Genomic DNA, 19,707 nt, shown 5'->3' on the forward strand with positions numbered 1-19,707 from the left:
GTAATTATCGAGTCAATACGTGTTATAAACTTATAATACACGACGAAGGTCACACATTAATGATCACATGCAAGAGGGTTTAAATAAAGTGGCACGACCAGACCATACACCGTAGATAACATTAAAAAACAGATAATCCAAACTAAAGGACCTCGAAAACATCGAGGTCTTCGTCTGTTTCTATCATATTTTAAACAATTTAAATTCAAACACAACTTCTCCACGTTTTTAAATTGGACATACTTCCAAACAGAACTTATTTATTTGCATACATATATTATTCTTAGTTTCTTTAAACTAAGAAATTTTGGCATACACCGATAATCTCCTCAGCATGTTTAACTATAGCAAAATATGATAAAACGAAACTTATAACAGTAGATGAGTAGGTAAAAAAGGAAACGAACTGTGTCATTAATCATAAATATTAGAGGATCTCATGATACAGGCTACTATACGCCAGGTCTGGACCCTCACATACAATTAACATGCATATATAAATACATACATAACCATATATTAAATATAAATATATGAGTTGGCCTAACAATGACCCGAAACCCTAGCTATATCTCATAATATATGATGTAGAAGTAAACAGATACCCATATATAATAAGATAAATTTGGTGGCCGGAAATGGATGATTAATAGCTCTCAGATTAAGTAATGTGGATTTAATAATTAAGCAAGCTCCTAATGATGGCTGCTTCGGCGCTGTTGTCATCCGTCGAAGCCAAGAGTTCCGACAAACGGTCACTGAGGTCATCAACCTCTCTGTGTAAGTTCCTGATGTAGTTGCAAGTCTCTTGTAGTACTTTAGATGCTGACACCTGTCCAATAATTTAAACATTTAATCATTAGTTTAAAGTACAAGAAAACGATCATTTAGATCCTTACAAAGAGTACGTGACAACATGTGCTTCTGCTTTCTTTCTTTCTTTGTAACAATTTCATATATCTTCAAACTTTTCAACAGAATTTTAGTTTTTTTTCTCATGATTACCACTTCAATGTGCACAACAGTATAAACGGCCACTATTTATTAATCATATTCCTCAGCTATATATAGAATTATGGTGAGAATATAGGTAGAGAAGAGTAATGAGGAGACATGTAGTTAAGGTACGTGGAAGTAGGAAGGGAACAAACTGAGTCCCACACCACCAACTTGTAAAATTTAATTGCAAAAAAACATTCAAAGAACAAACAAGATATATGCATAAATGAGGCTGTGAATTAATGTTACTTTATCTACGTATAGTTAATTGTAAGCCACATGTCTTTAAACTACACGCCGTTGGATTTCACCATGCATATATGGTTCCAATTCATTGTAACTTTCTAAGTCCATGTGCAGGCTAAGTTATACAAGTATACAAAATAAGTATGTATGTATATGCAAGAAAGATATATAGATTAAATTTTGTTATTTTGAAGTGTATATATACCTTGTCAGAACGGCGGCGGCGGAGTTCAGGGATGAGGTGTTGGAGCTTAGAAACAAGATCGGAAATCTGATCGTCAGAGATTCTTGAGCTTCCTGACTGTCTTGAACGTGATGATCTTCTGCTAGACATCTTCTTACTTGATATATTATTAAGTTTGTTTGTGTGTGTAGAGAGAAAGAGAGAGAGAAGAATGCAAGAAGGATAAGTAGTTAATGTGTCAGAGAGAGAATGAGAGTGGAGAAGAAGGTGTTGAAGAGGGAGGAGCAAAGTGGATGTGTTTTTATAATGCAAATTTATGAAGAGAGAGAAGATGATGAAGAAGAAGGAGAAGAAGAAGAAGAAGAAGAAGGAGAAGAGACAAGTGCATGGAGGGAGGGTGTGGGTTATGTTTCTTTAATAAGGGCGTCTTTAGCTTTTAAATATTTATTATTATTTGTTCTCAGTTTTTTTTCATAGTCGCTTAGTACAAAAAGATACTGTTTATTTTTGGTAAGCTTCTAAACTTACTTTCCCACGAGAACAACTTCTTGATTGTTACATGTGTAAAACTCACCCACGTCAAGTTTTTTTTTCTTACTCTTTTTCTTCTATTCCTGTTCCACTTAACCTTCTTTCTATCGAGCTATTCACATGGTGTAGTATCAACTTCAAGTCTTCAACTTCACAATAGATGGATAAGAGTTGATGGAGTTTACAACTGTAAGTCCATATAATGTGCAAAGTCTATTTCAGACGACTAGTGTTACTGTATGTCTATAATAAACTACAAATTTTCAATCTAATAATTTATCTTATATATGTCTTGTGATAATATATTCGTTACCAAAAGAGTGTTCGTTTCCATACGACGATCAAAACCTATCTAAAGGGATATGATAGAGTTTTCCAGTGACTAGCTAGGTATGGGACCAAAAAAACATAATCGAACCCTCAATATAAAATCCAACCCTTATTTTACTTTGCATTTAACGTTTAACCATAGATTGATCCACACTCTCTGAAATCAAAACCAAATCAAAGTCAGTCCACAAAGCTACAGAGCTTTCCAAAATCGGGCCAAGTAGAAATAACTCATTGCAACATTTTTGGCTCAACGCATCCAAGTAGAAAAAATCAAAGAATTAAAACAAGAATAGGGAAAGTGACGTAGAAAAGGAGGGGAGCTAGGGCCATGGAAAGGAGAAGAGGGATCAAGTGGGGTTTAAAATGGCAAAATGTGTGTTTATCGCCAAACTAAACTGTCCCTCTTTGCCTTCTCTCTCTGTCAGTCTCACCATTGCATCCCCACGTTATATGTATTACTTCCTTGTCCCTTTTTTAAATCACTTCTCTCTTCTATTCTCCTCTCTTTTTTACCATTTTTATTTTTATCATTCAAACTTTTACATTGAGTTCATTCAATGGTTTTGGAAATTGTATAAAAAAGTTCTTCACATATCCATGTTTGATGCAACATCCAAATCTTTGAAGAATAAATATATAGTTAATTATTCTTATATAAAATACGGGAAAAAAAAATTACTGTCATATTTCTTAGTTTTCTTTAGTGTGCTGGTCTATTTCATGAAAAGAGTGTAGGACATATAGTACAAGAAAAGACCAAAAAATGTTGAAGCCAAATTACGGATCATGTTTTGGATGTTACAATTGACAACTCTGGTTTTTTATAAAAATACCTTCCATAAAAATCTGATTTTGAGTATCATGTGGTAGATGGCTAGATGCAGAGATAGGTATTCGATTGTCGATTGGATTCAGTTCGTTGGTTTTGCATTGCGTTTATTATGTGGTAGATGTTTGCTTTAATTCGGTTTTGATCTATTAATCTTCTTTCTTTGTTTTCGTTGTCAACAAGATATATATAGGTCTTGATCTATTTATCATAAAAAACAAAATAAAAATAACAAATTTTACATAACATAATCTTTTCAGCTAAATAATGAAAATATGTATTTCTTTTTATAATACTTGTATAGACATAATATTATTTTGCATGGTTTGGTATCAATAAAGTTTGAAATTAGTATATATGTATACATGTTTTGTTTGAAAACAACACCAAAGCTACAGGACAGATGACTTGTACCGAAAAACTAAATCAACCTCTTAGATTACTATGAAAAGAATCATCCAATTGGAAGCGACTACTATAGTTCAGATTCGGATATACATTGATATTTGATACACACATGTAACATGAAAATACATTGATGAACACACATTTAAAGCAATAAACAACAAAAACACTATAGGAATTGGATATCTATATCCAATTAGACTATTTGATTCGTCCAAGTCAGAATTCAAACGAGACTTGGAAGGGTTTAATTTGAATAGGAAGCTGAGAGAATAATGCGGTTAATTCCGGCGGAGTGAATACAACATGCATATGCTATTAATGAGACCTACCCTTACACGCAGTCCGAGATCAGTAGCTTTCCTATTAATTAGGAACCCCCCATCTCTTAATTTATGCCGTTTTCTCCCACAAATTTTGGTTATAATATTTCGAAAAAGAATATGCCTCTAATAAATATCAATTGATAGAAGTTAAATTAACTGACTACTACTAGCTAGCTAGTACTCAGCTATAGAGAGTACACTTGTTTTTTTATACATTATTGTTTCTTAAAACAAGTGTAGCTTTTTAAAAAATTTGTTATCTGTTTGTGGTAAACCCTAGACCGACCAATATCAAGATTTTAATGAGAAGATGCTTATCACGTCACAAGTAAATAGTAGTTGCGGACATTTCATAGTATGGGTTAAAAGGTTAAAAAACGATCGAGGAGCCAAACATTGTTGACGGTCAAAGACATATAACGATAAAACCAACCCATCCCCGAGATTTTAAAACATGGCATGTGTTGTCTCGCAATCTCTGTTTTTTCTTCCATTTTACAAAATAATAATCATATAGTATTATTTTAATGCTTATACATTGATGGAAGCATATGTTCATATATTCAATTACTTGTGGAACAGTGTACAGACGATGTTCCAAAAGATTTTTAGATTATTAGTACTAAACAACGTTCTTGGAGTTCGGATCACACAGAGAATCTTCTTAATTAATTTTGTTTAAAAGGTATAAGACTATAGACGGAGGAGCCCAAGCTAGGCTAACTCGTTAATTATTGTACGAATACGTGTGTGTGTTGTGGCACCTTCCTGTCCTACATATTACTAGTTTGGATGTAGGTAGGATCAGGATTCCTTGAGATCGAATCCGATTTGCGTTTTACTTGTTAATATGATTAGGTTAAACTAAATCTATACTAATAATTGATATTGATTTCGCATGAACTTGACTCTATACAAACCACATATATAAAGAAAAAAACTATATTTCTAACATAGATTTATAAAATCATATATTACTAATACACAATTAGTTCAAGAGATTATATAGGTATTTTAAATTTGTCGGAATATCGAGACCGATTTCAAGTACAATAAATATATTGCTGATAGAGTGATCGGTGAGAGATTTGTATTTGAAAGAACTATATCCACTTTCTTTCCAAAAAAAAAAAAAAAACCCAAAAAAGCTATATCCACTCGACCACTTTCATAATAAAAAACAATGGTTACAAACTACAATACTTTTGTTGATTAAAAAAAAAAAAATTACAATACTTATGACAGTTAACGTAAATTCCTGACTAATGATCTCACAATAAGATATACACAAATCCTTAAAATGTATGATAGACTTTTTGATATTTTTTCGATATATATCTTGGAGATTCTACTAAATTATTTTACAATTGCTACGTTTGAGATATTGAACCAAGTGAAGAGAAAGATCTCCATAAGATAGCCGTGCAAAGCTCGGGTCACTTCAAGGTATGAAGGTCGGAAGTGCAAAATTGGTGTAAAGTCATCAAGACACCGAAGTGCAAAATTGGTGTAAACACATAAGACGAGTCAAGGCCGAAGATCTCAAGCAAGGCCGAAGACGAGACACCAATGTGCAAAATTGGTGTCAAAGTTATCAAGACCCAATGTGCAAAATTAGTGTCAAAGTTATCATGACCTAATGTGCATAATTGGTGTCAAAAGTATCAAGACCGAGGATGCAAAATGAAGTCTATGCATGAATACAAGAATGTGCAAAACTCGTGTCACCTAGTGAAGATAATAATGTGCAAGATTGGTGTCACATAAGAGAAGCCCATGAGAGACCTTCTAGAAGACCTAAGAGCCGTTGGAGACAAAGGAAGGAGACTCAAATTCAAACTTGGTCTTGGTCAAAGTTGGACCACAACCTTCTAGAAGACAAAAGAGGACCACAACCTTCTAGAAGCTATTTTGAATTCAATGGTGGAGATTTAAAGAGAAAAAAGAAGGGCTAGGATTAAAGGGAATTGTGAGACATCTTAACCTAGTTCTCCTTCTATATAAAGCCTTGTAATCTCATTGTAAATGTTAACATATCAATAAGAAAAGACAAGCTCTTATCAATTTCGTGTAGCTCTCTCTTCTTTACTTGTGTTCAACCAAAGTGTTACAATGTAGAGAGATAGTGTTACACGATTTAGGGCTGCCTCTAAGCAGCCTATTGCTTGTCATACTACTCTTAAATACACCTTAAACTCTTCTTAATCTCTTATTTATGTTGTTTACTCTAGCTAAATGATTCATAGATTCGTTTCTCTCTAAGTACACAAACCTTTAGTGTTGTGTTACTTCTCACGAATCTAGCTTTATACTAGAGATAGTTGTCTTGCTAGGATCGATTCTCTCCATAGAGATTTCGGTTCTATCAAGCTATATTGGTGTGGATTCCATCACAAGTTGATGGTTTCTTCCTCTTGAGAATGAGTTCCCTTTGTGTGGATAAACTGAGATTCAATCACCAAGTGATTGTTTACTCTTTCTTATGAGCTTAGTCTCTTCAATTCCAACATGAGAAATACTTGTGCTATAACCGAATTAAGTGGCATGATCTGGTCTTGATTCAAAGAGATAATGAATCTAAAACTTAAAAATCTTCTAGTATAAAAATTTAGAAAACAAGTTAGTATTGTACTCCCTCTGCTTCTAGATGATGTTTGTTTAGAATTTTCACACATATTAAAGAAAACTTTAATGTTTAGAACTTTTGGTTATTATTTATTTAGAAGGAAGAATAAAGCTTAATTGGTCATATTATATATTTATTGCTTTGATAAATGTGATGCAGATGAACAATTTGAAGTGAAAGAGTACATTTGAACCTGACCCAAAACAGATACACTCATACCAAATTTTAACATTTGGTGATATGTGCAAATATTAACATGTTTACAAATTTATCTGATGGATATCCAAACATGAACATTTGTCCGAAACCCACAAGGCTTTTACAAATTTTATGAAAACAAAAATGATGTAGGGTTGTATGAAACCTCATGTGATGTTTCTGCCACTGTTGTCCTCTCACAAAATCCAATTTCTGGATATATTGATGTCTACACATTGCAATGTAGTAGTAATTGCTGGAATTTATCAACTATATATGCATATGTAATAAATTAATTTTAAAACGGACCAAATAATATCTGAGGGTATAACAATGTATTCATTTTGTACTCCGCCATAAATATTTGGCCAGTACTTTATTACACAATACGTAAGAAAAAAATAAAAAATAAAGAAAACTTGTAGTTATTCAAACACTTGGAAACAAAGAAGGTAATTATAACTTTTTAAGTCATTGAACAAAACAATCAAGTAAAAATCTTGTGACTTTGACCAATGTCCCTTAGAAAATTTTAAGAAATCAGTTTAATCCCCAAAGAAATGATAATGTCTTTGGTTCGGGGTTTGACATAATAGAGAAAACTGATCATTAAATTAAAATTCACAAAATTGTCATCTAAACACATTAAAATGTATGTCCATACACTAAAATATGTTTCTACACTTTTTTTTAACTTTATTTTATTTTTATTTTTTTGGACAAACTACACTTTTTTTTTTAACTATATCCATGTAGGTGCTATAAAATTTACTTCTTTACAAAATCTGGCATTTGAACAAAACTTTGGTTGATTCGGTCTACTGTGCAACAACGTAAAACATCGATCATTATTCAAAAATTCGATAAAAAGAAGCTAAGATTAAATGATTCAAACCCAATACCCTAAGCATAATTAAAGGGTGTCGAACAATAAAGCTATTAACAACGGTTAAACGTATTCATTCAACTAAAAATAGTTAAACACCAATAGATCAACATCCAATAGAAATACCACCAAAACCAAATTTTGATAACTTGTCAATCCTACAGAATTTTAGCTTTAAGAAACTGGACACTTTTAAGTTTAAATAATAATATTGTGTCGAAAAACCTATACTTCGAATACAGATCATGTTTTAAAAATTTGTTTTTTTCGTTATTTAAAAAATGTCATATTTAAGTTTATTAGAAAAAATTTAAGACTATATTTTACTATAAATGTCCTAAAATTTGACAGATTAAGAATCCAACCTATTTTATAAATAACCATGCAAGTAAGTTTAAAATTTCGACGAACATCATCAAATTTTAAACAATTTTAGGAAGGAATATCAATTCTTTAAATCAAATCTTAAGATATTGTGGGATGTAAGAATTTACGGGCTATAAAATTCATATCTTTTGTGCTACTTGGTAGTTTCATTATATTTTTTTAATATATATATATATATATATATATCTTTTGTTTCGATGGCTTCTTGTTTAAACAGTATGTTTGGGGCCAAAAAAAACATTGTGTTTTGTACCGACATCATTTTTCAATTTTATAATTGTATTTGTAGTTGAGTTGATTAGACGATGATAAACAATTTCAAAACAAATCTTGGATATGCATGTCCTTGGCCTCATTTTCTTTTTGATAATATTGTTATAAACTTGATTACAATATGTTCTCACGTGGTTACTTTCTCTGATCATGTGAACAAAGACCAGTATTTTATTTCATGCAACTCGACACCGCAAATGCATTGGTAAAGAAATCGAATTCGATGTGATTCTGATTCATAAAGTGGATATGTGAATCAAATCACGTGTCAGATTATATTATTGTAAAAGACAATTAAATTGTATATGAAATTTTTGTAAGTTGCAACCAATGGGCTAAACAAGTACTATGTGGTGGTCACCTAAAGTTGTCACACCACTACATTTCCCAAACACAAACCTATGGGTTTCTAACTATAAAATTTGAGGTCTATATTTTTTAAAGTGTCCTTTATAAACCCTAAACAACAGACACAACAAGCCCATCTCCTTTAATGCAGAAGAGGTAGTAATGTTTGGATTTTAAGACTCAAAAACAAAACATAAAAATGTAAAATTAAGAGGAAAGTGACAAAAGTGAGGATGAAGGAAGAGACAAAAGTCAACGAAAGTGAAAAGACTAATTGTGTGATTTGAGAGACATGCCTTGTTTTTTTGGGAGAGAGAAGAGCACAAAAGCAAAGCACATGTGTTGTTGCTATTTGCTCCGAGCTTATTTCACTAGCTCAGAATTTGACTATTTGGTGCTCAGAACCTGGGATTTTGTCCCGGTGATTATCAGATTTTTGCAGACAATGAAGAAACAATCCATGATTCAATGTCTCGAACTGTTTTACACTGTTAACTATAATCTCTCTCACTGATAAACACTCAAAACACTGTCTAGGATTCTGAGTTTTTTACTAGACATACATTTACCTTCGTGTTCCCTGGTGTTTAAGGCTTTTGTTGAACAGTTTCTTATGTGTTAACTTCATTCACGGGAAGCACTTCATTCTCTGTCAAAACACAAGGGACCATAAATGTTACGATAAATGTTCTAGCCTTATCATCAAAACGTGATTCTATAGACGTTTTAATCACCTGTCTTTCGACCTCCACAAAAGATGCTTGAAGCCTTCTTCTCAGGACAGATCTTTCTTCTTCACAGCTCTCCATTTTAGTGTCTGAGAAACAAGATTATAAGAACAAAACCCGTGAATTCTCCATGTTAAGGGATCTCTGCTTGTTTGATTAAGAGTACTAATTAAGATTCTTAATTGTCAGCATCAATTTTGTTATGATCCAAAAAAACAGAACCAATCTTTCAAAAGGCTAGATCCTGAGTCTTATCACCTAGGACACATGAATGACCTGAATTAAAGAAATTCAGGCTAGAGTCACATCTCTTTATGGACTGTAGTTAACCATAATTGAAGTGTCCCATGTCAGCATCAAACGTCAAGCGAAGATGTTATCAGAAATGTGTTAGCAAACAAAAATACTGAGACTTGACTATATTTACCGTAATAGTATGTCGACAAAATCGTGATCCGCTCCGTCGGCTGCAAAAGAGAAGGTAAAAGAATGACCAAAGTTGAATGAAATCCAACTATTTACTAAGCCAAACGAAAACCCGCCTTTAAAAGACTAGTTTCTCTTGAAAACTTACCATAACAAAAATTCCCTCACGGCGAGTGGGAACTTCTTCTAGCTTACTCAATGTTTCATCTCCTTTAGTAACTTTGCCAAACACAGCATACTGTTGAATACCTCCAATCTTATTACTAGTCATCTTAAAAATGAGATAAAAAGCCAACAGTCCACGCTGAATTAGCAATCTGACCTGGCGATCAAGATGAGGAGCATTGCCAAGAAGCATCGAAAATGAAGATTGTGCGCTGTTTGGATCGTCATATCTACCGAACAAAAACAAAACCACGGGAAGACAAAAACATCACCATGCAATTACCTTTACCAAAAAGACATGAACACAACAAAAAGCGAGTTACAGAAAACATAGAAGAAAACAGAGCTACACGAGAACATTCACAGAACACATAGATACAATCCAAGCTACACGAGATCGAAAGATACATACCTTCCCATGGAAAGAGTACCTCTCACATGCTTAACATCACTGAACTCTCCCACAATTTTCTTCTCAGCTTCTTTCCTTTGCTCCTCATTCATTGGAGCTGATCGTCCACTCGCCACATCCGCAACTTGAGCAACAAAACCTTTATCAACCTGCAAAATGACTCACTTTTTTTGTTTATGTTAAAGAACCTGCAAAATGACTCACACCCTCATTTCTGTCAGCTTCTTCTTTCAACACCAACAAAATTAAGTCATAGATGCAAAATCACATCAAAGTTTGAGCCTTTAAGTCATATACCCTGAAGAAATGATTAGTGTTGTAGCCTCCTAAACGAACAAGCTTGAAGATATGGTCCACTGTCTTGGGTGCAACAGTTGGATAGAACCCGAATTCGATATCTCCATAACTAGTCTGCACAACCATTATCATCCATTCCACATACAATTAACAAACTTCAAAATCCTAGAACATGAATTTTGGTAGAAAGTGAAAGAAAACTGAAATCGATTTCACACAAATTCAAATTGAGATTTTGATTCTAAAGTTTCTTTTAACCACAATCATATCCAATATTGGCATGAAATAGCACTAGGGTTCAAAGTTAGCAGAGAAGAAGAGACGAGAAATGAACCTGGAAGACGACACGAGCCGAACCAAGTTCTGGTTCATGAGACAGAGCTTTAACAATGGAGACAAAGGCTAAACAAGCCAAACCCACGACCAAGATTCTCTTGTTTCCCATTTGCGTTTAGAAGTTAGCACCGATCTGATCAAAGAGACTTTGAAGTCAACTCCGGCAGAGAAGAGAAACTTTCTGTTCGTCGTGAATTAATTCGTCGAAGACGATAACCGGAATCGTATTGGGCCCAATGTTTAAGGCCCAAAATAGTTTTCTCGGAAAAATTGTTTGCTTAATCTTCTTTACATGGATCCCAATTCCAAGTAATAGTATTTCTAATTTTCTATATTGGCTTGGGCTTTATACATTTGACTACATTATTAGGAATGGACATTGATTACATAATTCTAACATTTAAAAGTAATAAAAATTCGGTTTTGTATCCGTCGATTTGAGGTCTAACCAAATGGGTCCAAGAATCTGGATATTTATTCGAAATTAGTATATTTGGGTCTTAAACTATGAATCCCAAAATGTTTATTTACTAACTAATGAAATTTGATATGCATTCGCCATGGATGATACAACTACTTGAAAGTCCAAAAAACGGAACATGTGATCCGGTCTACAAACTTTGATCCGACCAAACTAAATCAGCTTTTTTTCATTAATGCAATGTTTACTATTATCTTATCCATTCAGAATATATTTTACGTAACACTAGTATATTATATAAAATAGTTGAAAAAATGAGAAACAATAGAAAATTAGTAAGAAAAATAATGAATTCAAAACAATATTTTGTTCCTAGCTCTGTTTTTTTTTTTTTTTTTGGCAGGTAAATTATTTGTACTTGAGTTTGGTTGTTAAAAACAATGAGTAAAGCTTCTAATATAACGGCATGTGGGTGTTGAATGAGTTGAAAACTTGGCCAAAAGCATTTGTTCGTCTTCTACTTTTTTAGTTGTGTGTGTGTTTTTGGAATTTGGGTTAGGGCAGATTCATGCTTTTGATTTTAGGTTTCAGTTACATCAATCAACATCTAGAGTTAATGCTCCCTCGAAGAACACGATTCCCGACATTTCCACGGTGCAACGGAAACACATCGATTTCGAATAGCTAAAAGAAATGCAAATTGTTTTCTGTATATATTTATATATTTAATTCGACTCAGCCTTATCTTTCAAATTCTAAGATGCATACAGGCCCATGAATTTAACATTCTAAATTAAAGGATAGCTCAGTAGCTCTACTAGGAAATATGTACTTTTGAATAACATGAGTAACATCCACACTGCAACACGTCTTTCTAAAACATGATTTTACAAAGAATTCTTAATTAGAATTTGATTATTTCCATTTACGTATAAATGAGAGATCAATCGTGGTCTATGAAAATGACGTCCAACTAATACTGAGCCCTCTATTTTCTTCATTTTTCAGATATTAATATATTTTACATACTTATTAGCTAGTAATAGTTGATGTATGCTTGATAAACGTCAAATACAAAATCAAATTTCTTGCATATAATTTGAAAACTTGAAAATAAAAAATTTGGGTTTCATTTAGAAATTTATCGATTCATATTATTGACTCTGCATCAGATAAAAAAAGCATGCATGTTATATCCGTTGGTTATGGCTTAGTGGTATATATAGTTGGATAAAAGAGATAATCTGTTCAAAATATAATATGATAATGAAGGGTATCTAAATTATTTTACAAGATGGTGGGTTGCCACCTAATCCTCCAAGTTTTCTGATTTTCTAGAACAATACATATAACTAGTCAGTAGATTATGCTTTTTTACATTCTTCTTATCTTGAGTTTGTAGTATATGTTATATACGCATATATACGTCTATATTTACGTGTGTCAGTGTGTGGTAACAATGATTTGCTGTTTCTGACTTTCTGTGTTAAGCATCCGAGAGAACATATATACATATAGCAGTATGTGACGTGGGTATATTGATGTTATAAACATGCAACTTGAATAAGAAATTAATAATATAACATAAGACTTAGCGTTATTTATATAACCGATTGTGTAAACATTTTGTTACTCTAATTTTCCCACAATTACCACCAATATAAGTCACAAAATCACAACTCACAACAACATATAGTGACTTTGTGAATTAAAAATCAATATTTAATGCAATGAGATGAGAAACACGAGTGGGAAAAATATATAGCTTTATTCCATTAATTGACAAAGAGAGAGTACATTTACCTACAGTTCCACGAAAGCATGTATCTTAGTCAGATCTAGGATTTAACTATACGTAAAATATGCTTTAGAAAAATTGACAACCCTAAAACATATCAATTTCTTTTTGTCGGCACCTATAACATATCAACTATAAAATAAACGAAGGAAATGTAAATGAACAAAAAGAATAAAAAATGAAAAAGAATTAGAGAAAGGGAGAAGCCAAGTGTGATGTGTATACCATTTGCTTTTAAACGAAATGTGCGACGAGCCGCAATTAGCGAGGAAAAGTGATTAGTTATTACTTCTCGTCTTTCATTAATCCTCCACAGCACAACACGTTACACGTTTGATATCTTTAATTTTTTCTTTTCAATCTTAACCACATCCACTTTACATATGCCTTTAATTACTTATTTTAATATGATTATGAATAGCATATTGTCCATTAGATATATACAGATAAGCAAAGTTATAAGTGGTTGGAAAAAAAGTTTGGAGTGGGACAAAAATAGGATATATATGCATGTGTGTGTATGGTTATTGTTGGAACGATGAGAAGTCATTAATGGTTCGAAGTTTATTTATGGTTTCTATAAGCATAATTTGTTGTGTTTTGTTCATGTAGACCCAAATAATAAGATTATTTAAATTGCATCTATAGTACCACTCGTTGTTATTCGTTTATTTCCGAAAACTTCATTATATTCAAAAGATCAAATTAATTTCATTATATGCCTCATAATCATCTTGCATTTTAACTACTAAAATAACGCAACTTAGCATTAGTGAACCAAAGCAACTTCCAACTTAGATCAAGACTATTGCTACCAATTATTCTCCTTTAAAAAAAAGATACCATAAAGATGAAATTATCTGATAACTTTCAAAGTTTTTTGTCATTTATCTCTCATACTAGTTTTTTTCAATTTTGGTAACGAATGTTAATGATATCTTTCCAAGCATTTTTCCAAACTTAAAAGGGACGAAGAAGATAGGGCCACCACCAACTTAAGCGTCGAGTCTAATCCAGTCAGATGCTGAGTCAGGACATGTGACTAAAACCAAGAGTCTCAATTTTTGATTTTTTGACTTTTTCCTTATTTTGGAAAAATTTCCCTTAATTGCGTATTCATTTTCTCTTTTTCTTGCTTCCTAATACCACTATTAATGTTCAAATTTGTCATTATAGCTTTTCACTCCCATGCGTGTTGAAACAAATAAGCAGTTTACTAATTTTGTAAGAAAACGTTAACTTCTGTTTACGTACAAAATGCCATCCATTCTTTTGCAACCAACGATTAATTAAAGTGAAGTAGAGATTAGAGAACATAAACTTTTATTTGTGATAACCTATAAAGAAATTGTTTGCTTGTTCAAGGTAAATTCTTTTTTATATTGTTTGTCTATATTCGTAGTTGTTCTCTTTTCCTATATGAAAATTGTGAAGGTTAAAAGTCTCAGTCATAGAAACATGATAACTAGTATGAATATCATATATACAAGATAGGAACGTTTTCATTTCTTGTGACATATAATAAAATATAATTGTTTTAACACATAATTTAACAAATTTCTTTTGCATTTCTTATACATTAAGAAAAAAACAAAATTTGAAAAGGATTAAAATCAATTTAACATTTGACATCAGTTTTAAACTCCGGAGAACTTGTTTAAACTCCGGAGAACTTGTTTGTGATTCTGAAATTGTATCAATTTATTCGAAAACTTTAATACCTTACCTAAAACACAGTGTTCAATCGGTTAAAGAATATATAGTTTTTAATACTTTGAAATTTGGTTTTTACAAAATTTGCTTGTGACCTTTATCCTTAACTTCATATAGTTGACTACTTGTATTTTAAATTGATATCCAAACGTAAAAGCTTAATCAACTACAGTTAATTTCCGAAAATCTTATTACATAGAGTTGGAAAGGTTTGGATCATACAATGCAACCATGAGTGATGAGACCATCGTCAATCTACCAAAAGTGGACATAATTTCACACGGACGAACAATGCAGGTTACTAAAATTACTCTGTAAAATCAGTCAATTATTATTAATTTACTTAACTAGAGAACACGAGATCACATATGAACACGTGATATTAATTTTCTTAACCCTCACAAGTACTATACCAAAAGGAAAAATAACAATAATTATTTCGAATGTGAATTTGTGAAATCTGTCGTTCAAATTGTTGAATTTGAGCCCATGAACACATTACACATGTAAAAGTTAATTTGTCTAGACTAAATTCGTGTTTGTTGAAAACCACCATATACTATTTATTTAAAAATATATCGTCATAAGCATGAGTACACATATAAAAATCAGTCAAATTATCATAACATGTCAACATGAAAATAGTGTTTTAGTACTTTTCTAACAATCCAAACCATTGATCCATGTTTTTGGCTAGCAACAAAAAAGTCAATTGTTAGGTGTAAAACAATAATCGTCATGACTCTCATTGACCAATCATCGTTAAATTAAAATAGGGTCCATTGCATAAACATCAGTTTCATATAAATGGGCCTTGTAGCATCAGGTATACCGTATTCTCGCCCGCAGGCTATTACAGCCTGTGTTCTTAACCAATAGAGTCAAACAAAAGTAAAGATAAAAGTTTTTGTCGTAAGTAAAAGATAAAAAGTTTGAAACTGACCAAGTCAGGCTTGTGGATGGGGTTATGACACGTGTCAAACCGGCTCTTTATTTTTACCTCAAAACATGGCGGCTCCGTCGTAGAATCACCGGGAATATCACAAACCGTCCGATGATATTACACTTTATTCGTCCTTATCCAATTTTAATCCTTTTTTTTTTACAGCAATAATTTTTTTAAAAATCATCCACATTCTAGGCACCAACATGTCCCAAGAAAGAAAAGAGTACAATTGCAATTTATAAACTATTTTTGATGATAACATCTATATATACATTTTTGGATGACTTTTAGCAAATAAATCCTGGAGTTGGAATGTATTTACGGATGAATGCCATTGGCATTAATTATTTAAATTTGAAAAATATTAATTAAAGATATTACCAACACGATTTCGAGAATCATAAATTCATATCTTCCTTAATTTTCTGAGTCATTAATGTGATAATCTTTAGGAAATATTTCTCTGTAAAAAAAAAATCCACATTAATGAAGGCATTAAAATCGACACTAACAATTAAATTATTTAGATATTCAATTATTTTAAGATTCTTATATCTTATTTGATATTTTTTTTTAATATCTCATTCTTTAATTACTGCGCTTAGAATTTATTGGTTGTTACCTATTTTTCGGTGAAATTTATTGGTTGTTACTTAATAAGTAATTATGGTGCGTTTATTTTAGTTAATATCTAATTTAAAGGATTTGTTTTCTTTTATTATTAATAAACGAATAACATGTATAGAAATAAAAGATTTTTCTTGCGACTCCATAATAAAAATATTAAACTCTTATTTTCTACATTTCTTACACATAATATCCTCTTATTCAATAACAAAAAATATATATTGCATATTTTTAAAAATATTTATAATATTTAAATTATATAAAAAGTTTGTAATATTAATATTATTTCAACTCTATACAAATTTAATATATATGTATATATATCTTATGGGAACCATTTAAAAGAAATTTTTAAATTGACTTGAATTATATAGCTTTTAAATAAAAGTATTATTAAAAAGAAAAATAACTAAATGATGTTTAATTTCACGGGACGGGTAATATGATGGGACGGGTTTGGGTTGATATTTATAAAAGATAGTATACCACGGGTGAAATCCTAAAATTAACAATCAAAATAATCTATCAAACAAATTACATTTTTATTTTTTTAAGAAAATATAGCCCCGCGTTGTACCGCGGGTTAAAATCTAGTATATATAAAAAAAAGTATGATGAAAATTGTACTTCAAAATTTATTAAACAATATTGTACGATTAAAGCAATAGAATGGTTAGATTCAAGGTATTGGATTACACGCTTGTGTTTAGTCTAAAGCAAAGAACTTGAAACGTCTCTTATGCTTTTTCACTTTCACTAATCTCTCTTTCTTTATTTTTAATTAATATTATATGCTTTAGCTAAAAGCCTAAAACAGTAAAACACAGTACAAGAATAAAACACATAAGTAATTAATTAATTAAAAAAAATGTGCACAACACTGAGATTATTTTTGTCTACAAAGTCCATTTGCTTCTTCTGATTCGCAAAGGAGCTTAAACCTTAAGGTATAATATGAGAGATAGACAAATGTAAAGAAAAAATAGAGAGAGAAAATTAGTTTAATTAATCTCTAAAATATACAAAAATTAAAAAAATTTTCTCTTCTTCTTCAGTTACAATTCTCCTTCTTAGTTTTTTTTTTTTTTTTTTTTTTTTTTTCTTGTTCTGATATTGTAGTTGCAAGAAAGTTTTGACTTCTCTGTGTTTCAGATTTCAAGAAATGGAATCGATTTTAAGCTTCTTCTGGGTTAAAAGCTTGGATCCAATCTGAAGACAGAACAAAGTTTCTTGCTTTTGATTCTTTGCCCATTTTGAGAAGATGTTCGAAGGAGGTCGACCTCGTGATTCTTGTCTAGTTTCAACACTTTTCACCATGCCAAGCCATCAAGAAACGAAATGGAGCTTTTTGGTTTCTGGTAAACGATCTTTTCTCAACAACGATGAGTCCGATCTTCACTTCAAGAAGATGTACAAGCTTACTGATTCAAGTGAAGGAGGAGGAGACAATGGATCTTCTTCAGATTCAGGAACACTTATCCCAGGGATGAACAAAGATGATTCGTTAAGCTGTTTGATTCGTTGCTCTAGAGCTGATTACTGCTCCATTGCTTCAGTGAATCGGAGCTTACGTTCTTTGATTCGAAGTGGTGAGATTTATAGACTCAGGAGGCTACAAGGGACGCTTGAGCATTGGGTTTATTTCTCTTGCCATCTCAATGAATGGGAAGCTTTTGATCCGAGGTCGAAACGGTGGATGCATTTGCCGAGTATGCCACAGAACGAGTGTTTCAGGTACGCGGATAAAGAGTCTTTGGCTGTAGGAACTGATTTGCTTGTGTTTGGTTGGGAAGTGAGTTCTTATGTAATCTATAGATACAGTCTTTTGACTAACTCTTGGTCTACTGGGAAGAGTATGAACATGCCTAGATGTTTGTTTGGCTCTGCTAGTTACGGAGAGATTGCGGTTTTAGCTGGTGGTTGCGATTCTAATGGTAGGATTCTTGATACTGCGGAGTTGTATAACTATGAGGATCAGACTTGGTCGGTGTTACCGGGGATGAACAAGAGGAGGAAAATGTGTTCTGGTGTGTTTATGGATGGGAAGTTTTATGTGATTGGTGGGATTGGTATTGGGGAAGGGAATGAGCCAAAGGTTTTGACTTGTGGGGAAGAGTTTGATTTGAAGACTAGGAAATGGACAGAGATTCCTGAGATGTCGCCACCGCGGTCTAACCAGGGGAACGGAATGTCTGCAGCTGCGATGGCTCCACCGCTTGTAGCGGTTGTGAATGATCAGCTTTACGCGGCTGATCATGCTGGTATGGCTGTTAGGAGGTATGACAAGGAAAAACGAGTATGGAATAAAGTTGGGAACTTGCCTGAGCAAGCGGGTTCGATGAACGGTTGGGGTTTAGCGTTCAGAGCTTGTGGGGATCGGGTTATAGTGATTGGTGGACCAAAGGCTCCAGGTGAAGGATTCATTGAGCTTAACTCATGGGTACCAAGTGATGCAACACCAGAGTGGCATTTACTCGGCAAGAAACAGTCGGTTAATTTCGTGTATAACTGCGCGGTGATGAGCTGTTGAAGAAGTGAAATAAAACCGCGAAAACCCGTTGTTTGCATAGAGAAATTTACCAGGGGGAAGATGTTGGATTTAGCCGTCTTTAACATGGGGTATAAAACACAGGCTTATCATTAGTTTATCAATCTAAAAAAATTCAAGGAGATTGTTGTCCTGTTTGTTACTTATTGTAATTGTGTAGTTTCATGTTTCCTAACGAACTCTATCTTTTGATCTTACACTTCAATGGATGTTTCTTCTTTCTACTTTGTTACATTAGCTCTTTCTCTTGCTCTAATGATTCCAATCTCTTTGAGTTTTTTTTGTACGCAATTACACTTAAAAAGTGTTGAAACTGTGTGTTATCACATCTTAATTTGCAGAAATAGAGTCGACCACTAAAAATTTGCTAGTGTTTTTTTGTCGTTTTGTGCCTTCATTGATTACCCATTTATTAATAAACTAATTAGAAAAAGAAGAAAACATGAAAGTTATTGATTCAATCGAGTACTTTAAGTCCAAAGTCTGTGAAGAATTTATTCACATTCAGTAGCAGCTGCATCAACTCTAAAAGCATATTTATTCGAGTCGAATCTTCAACTATTTGATTATGCTAAAAGACCAATGTACTCCTTCCATTCTTTTATAAGTGATGTTTTAACTTTTTAATTTTGTTCTTAAATAGATGATGTTTTCAATTTTCAATGGAAAATTAATTACTTTTTTATTGGTTTTAACGATTTAATATTCGTAGATTGTTT

The 19,707-nt window shown here is 32.4% G+C and overlaps 3 protein-coding genes across 3 annotated transcripts; 1 reads left to right on the forward strand and 2 right to left on the reverse strand.

The window, feature by feature from the left end:
* Positions 1–389: 389 nt before the first annotated feature.
* LOC9329430 (transcription factor PRE6) lies at positions 390–2,024 on the reverse strand. The gene is made up of 2 exons (XM_021015059.1): positions 1,451–2,024; positions 390–832 (listed from the first exon to the last, which is right to left on the reverse strand). The coding sequence occupies exons 1-2, from the start codon at positions 1,577–1,579 to the stop codon at positions 677–679; spliced, it is 285 nt and encodes a 94-aa protein (XP_020870718.1). The 5' UTR covers positions 1,580–2,024; the 3' UTR covers positions 390–676.
* A 6,942-nt stretch (positions 2,025–8,966) lies between these two features.
* On the reverse strand, positions 8,967–11,160 carry LOC9329431 (peptidyl-prolyl cis-trans isomerase CYP23). The gene is made up of 8 exons (XM_002893324.2): positions 10,934–11,160; positions 10,600–10,713; positions 10,303–10,451; positions 10,048–10,120; positions 9,874–9,963; positions 9,727–9,766; positions 9,306–9,388; positions 8,967–9,220 (listed from the first exon to the last, which is right to left on the reverse strand). Exons 1-8 carry the CDS (start codon positions 11,042–11,044, stop codon positions 9,200–9,202), a joined length of 681 nt encoding a protein of 226 aa, XP_002893370.1. The 5' UTR covers positions 11,045–11,160; the 3' UTR covers positions 8,967–9,199.
* Positions 11,161–17,504: 6,344 nt separating this feature from the next.
* On the forward strand, positions 17,505–19,222 carry LOC9329432 (F-box/kelch-repeat protein At1g26930). The gene has a single exon (XM_021014549.1). The coding sequence runs from the start codon at positions 17,702–17,704 to the stop codon at positions 18,968–18,970; it is 1,269 nt and encodes a 422-aa protein (XP_020870208.1). The 5' UTR covers positions 17,505–17,701; the 3' UTR covers positions 18,971–19,222.
* The last annotated feature ends 485 nt before the right edge of the window (positions 19,223–19,707 follow it).

The sequence above is a fragment of the Arabidopsis lyrata genome (genome assembly GCF_000004255.2).
Source record: "Arabidopsis lyrata subsp. lyrata unplaced genomic scaffold ARALYscaffold_1, whole genome shotgun sequence".
Classification (NCBI taxonomy): Eukaryota; Viridiplantae; Streptophyta; class Magnoliopsida; order Brassicales; family Brassicaceae; genus Arabidopsis; species Arabidopsis lyrata.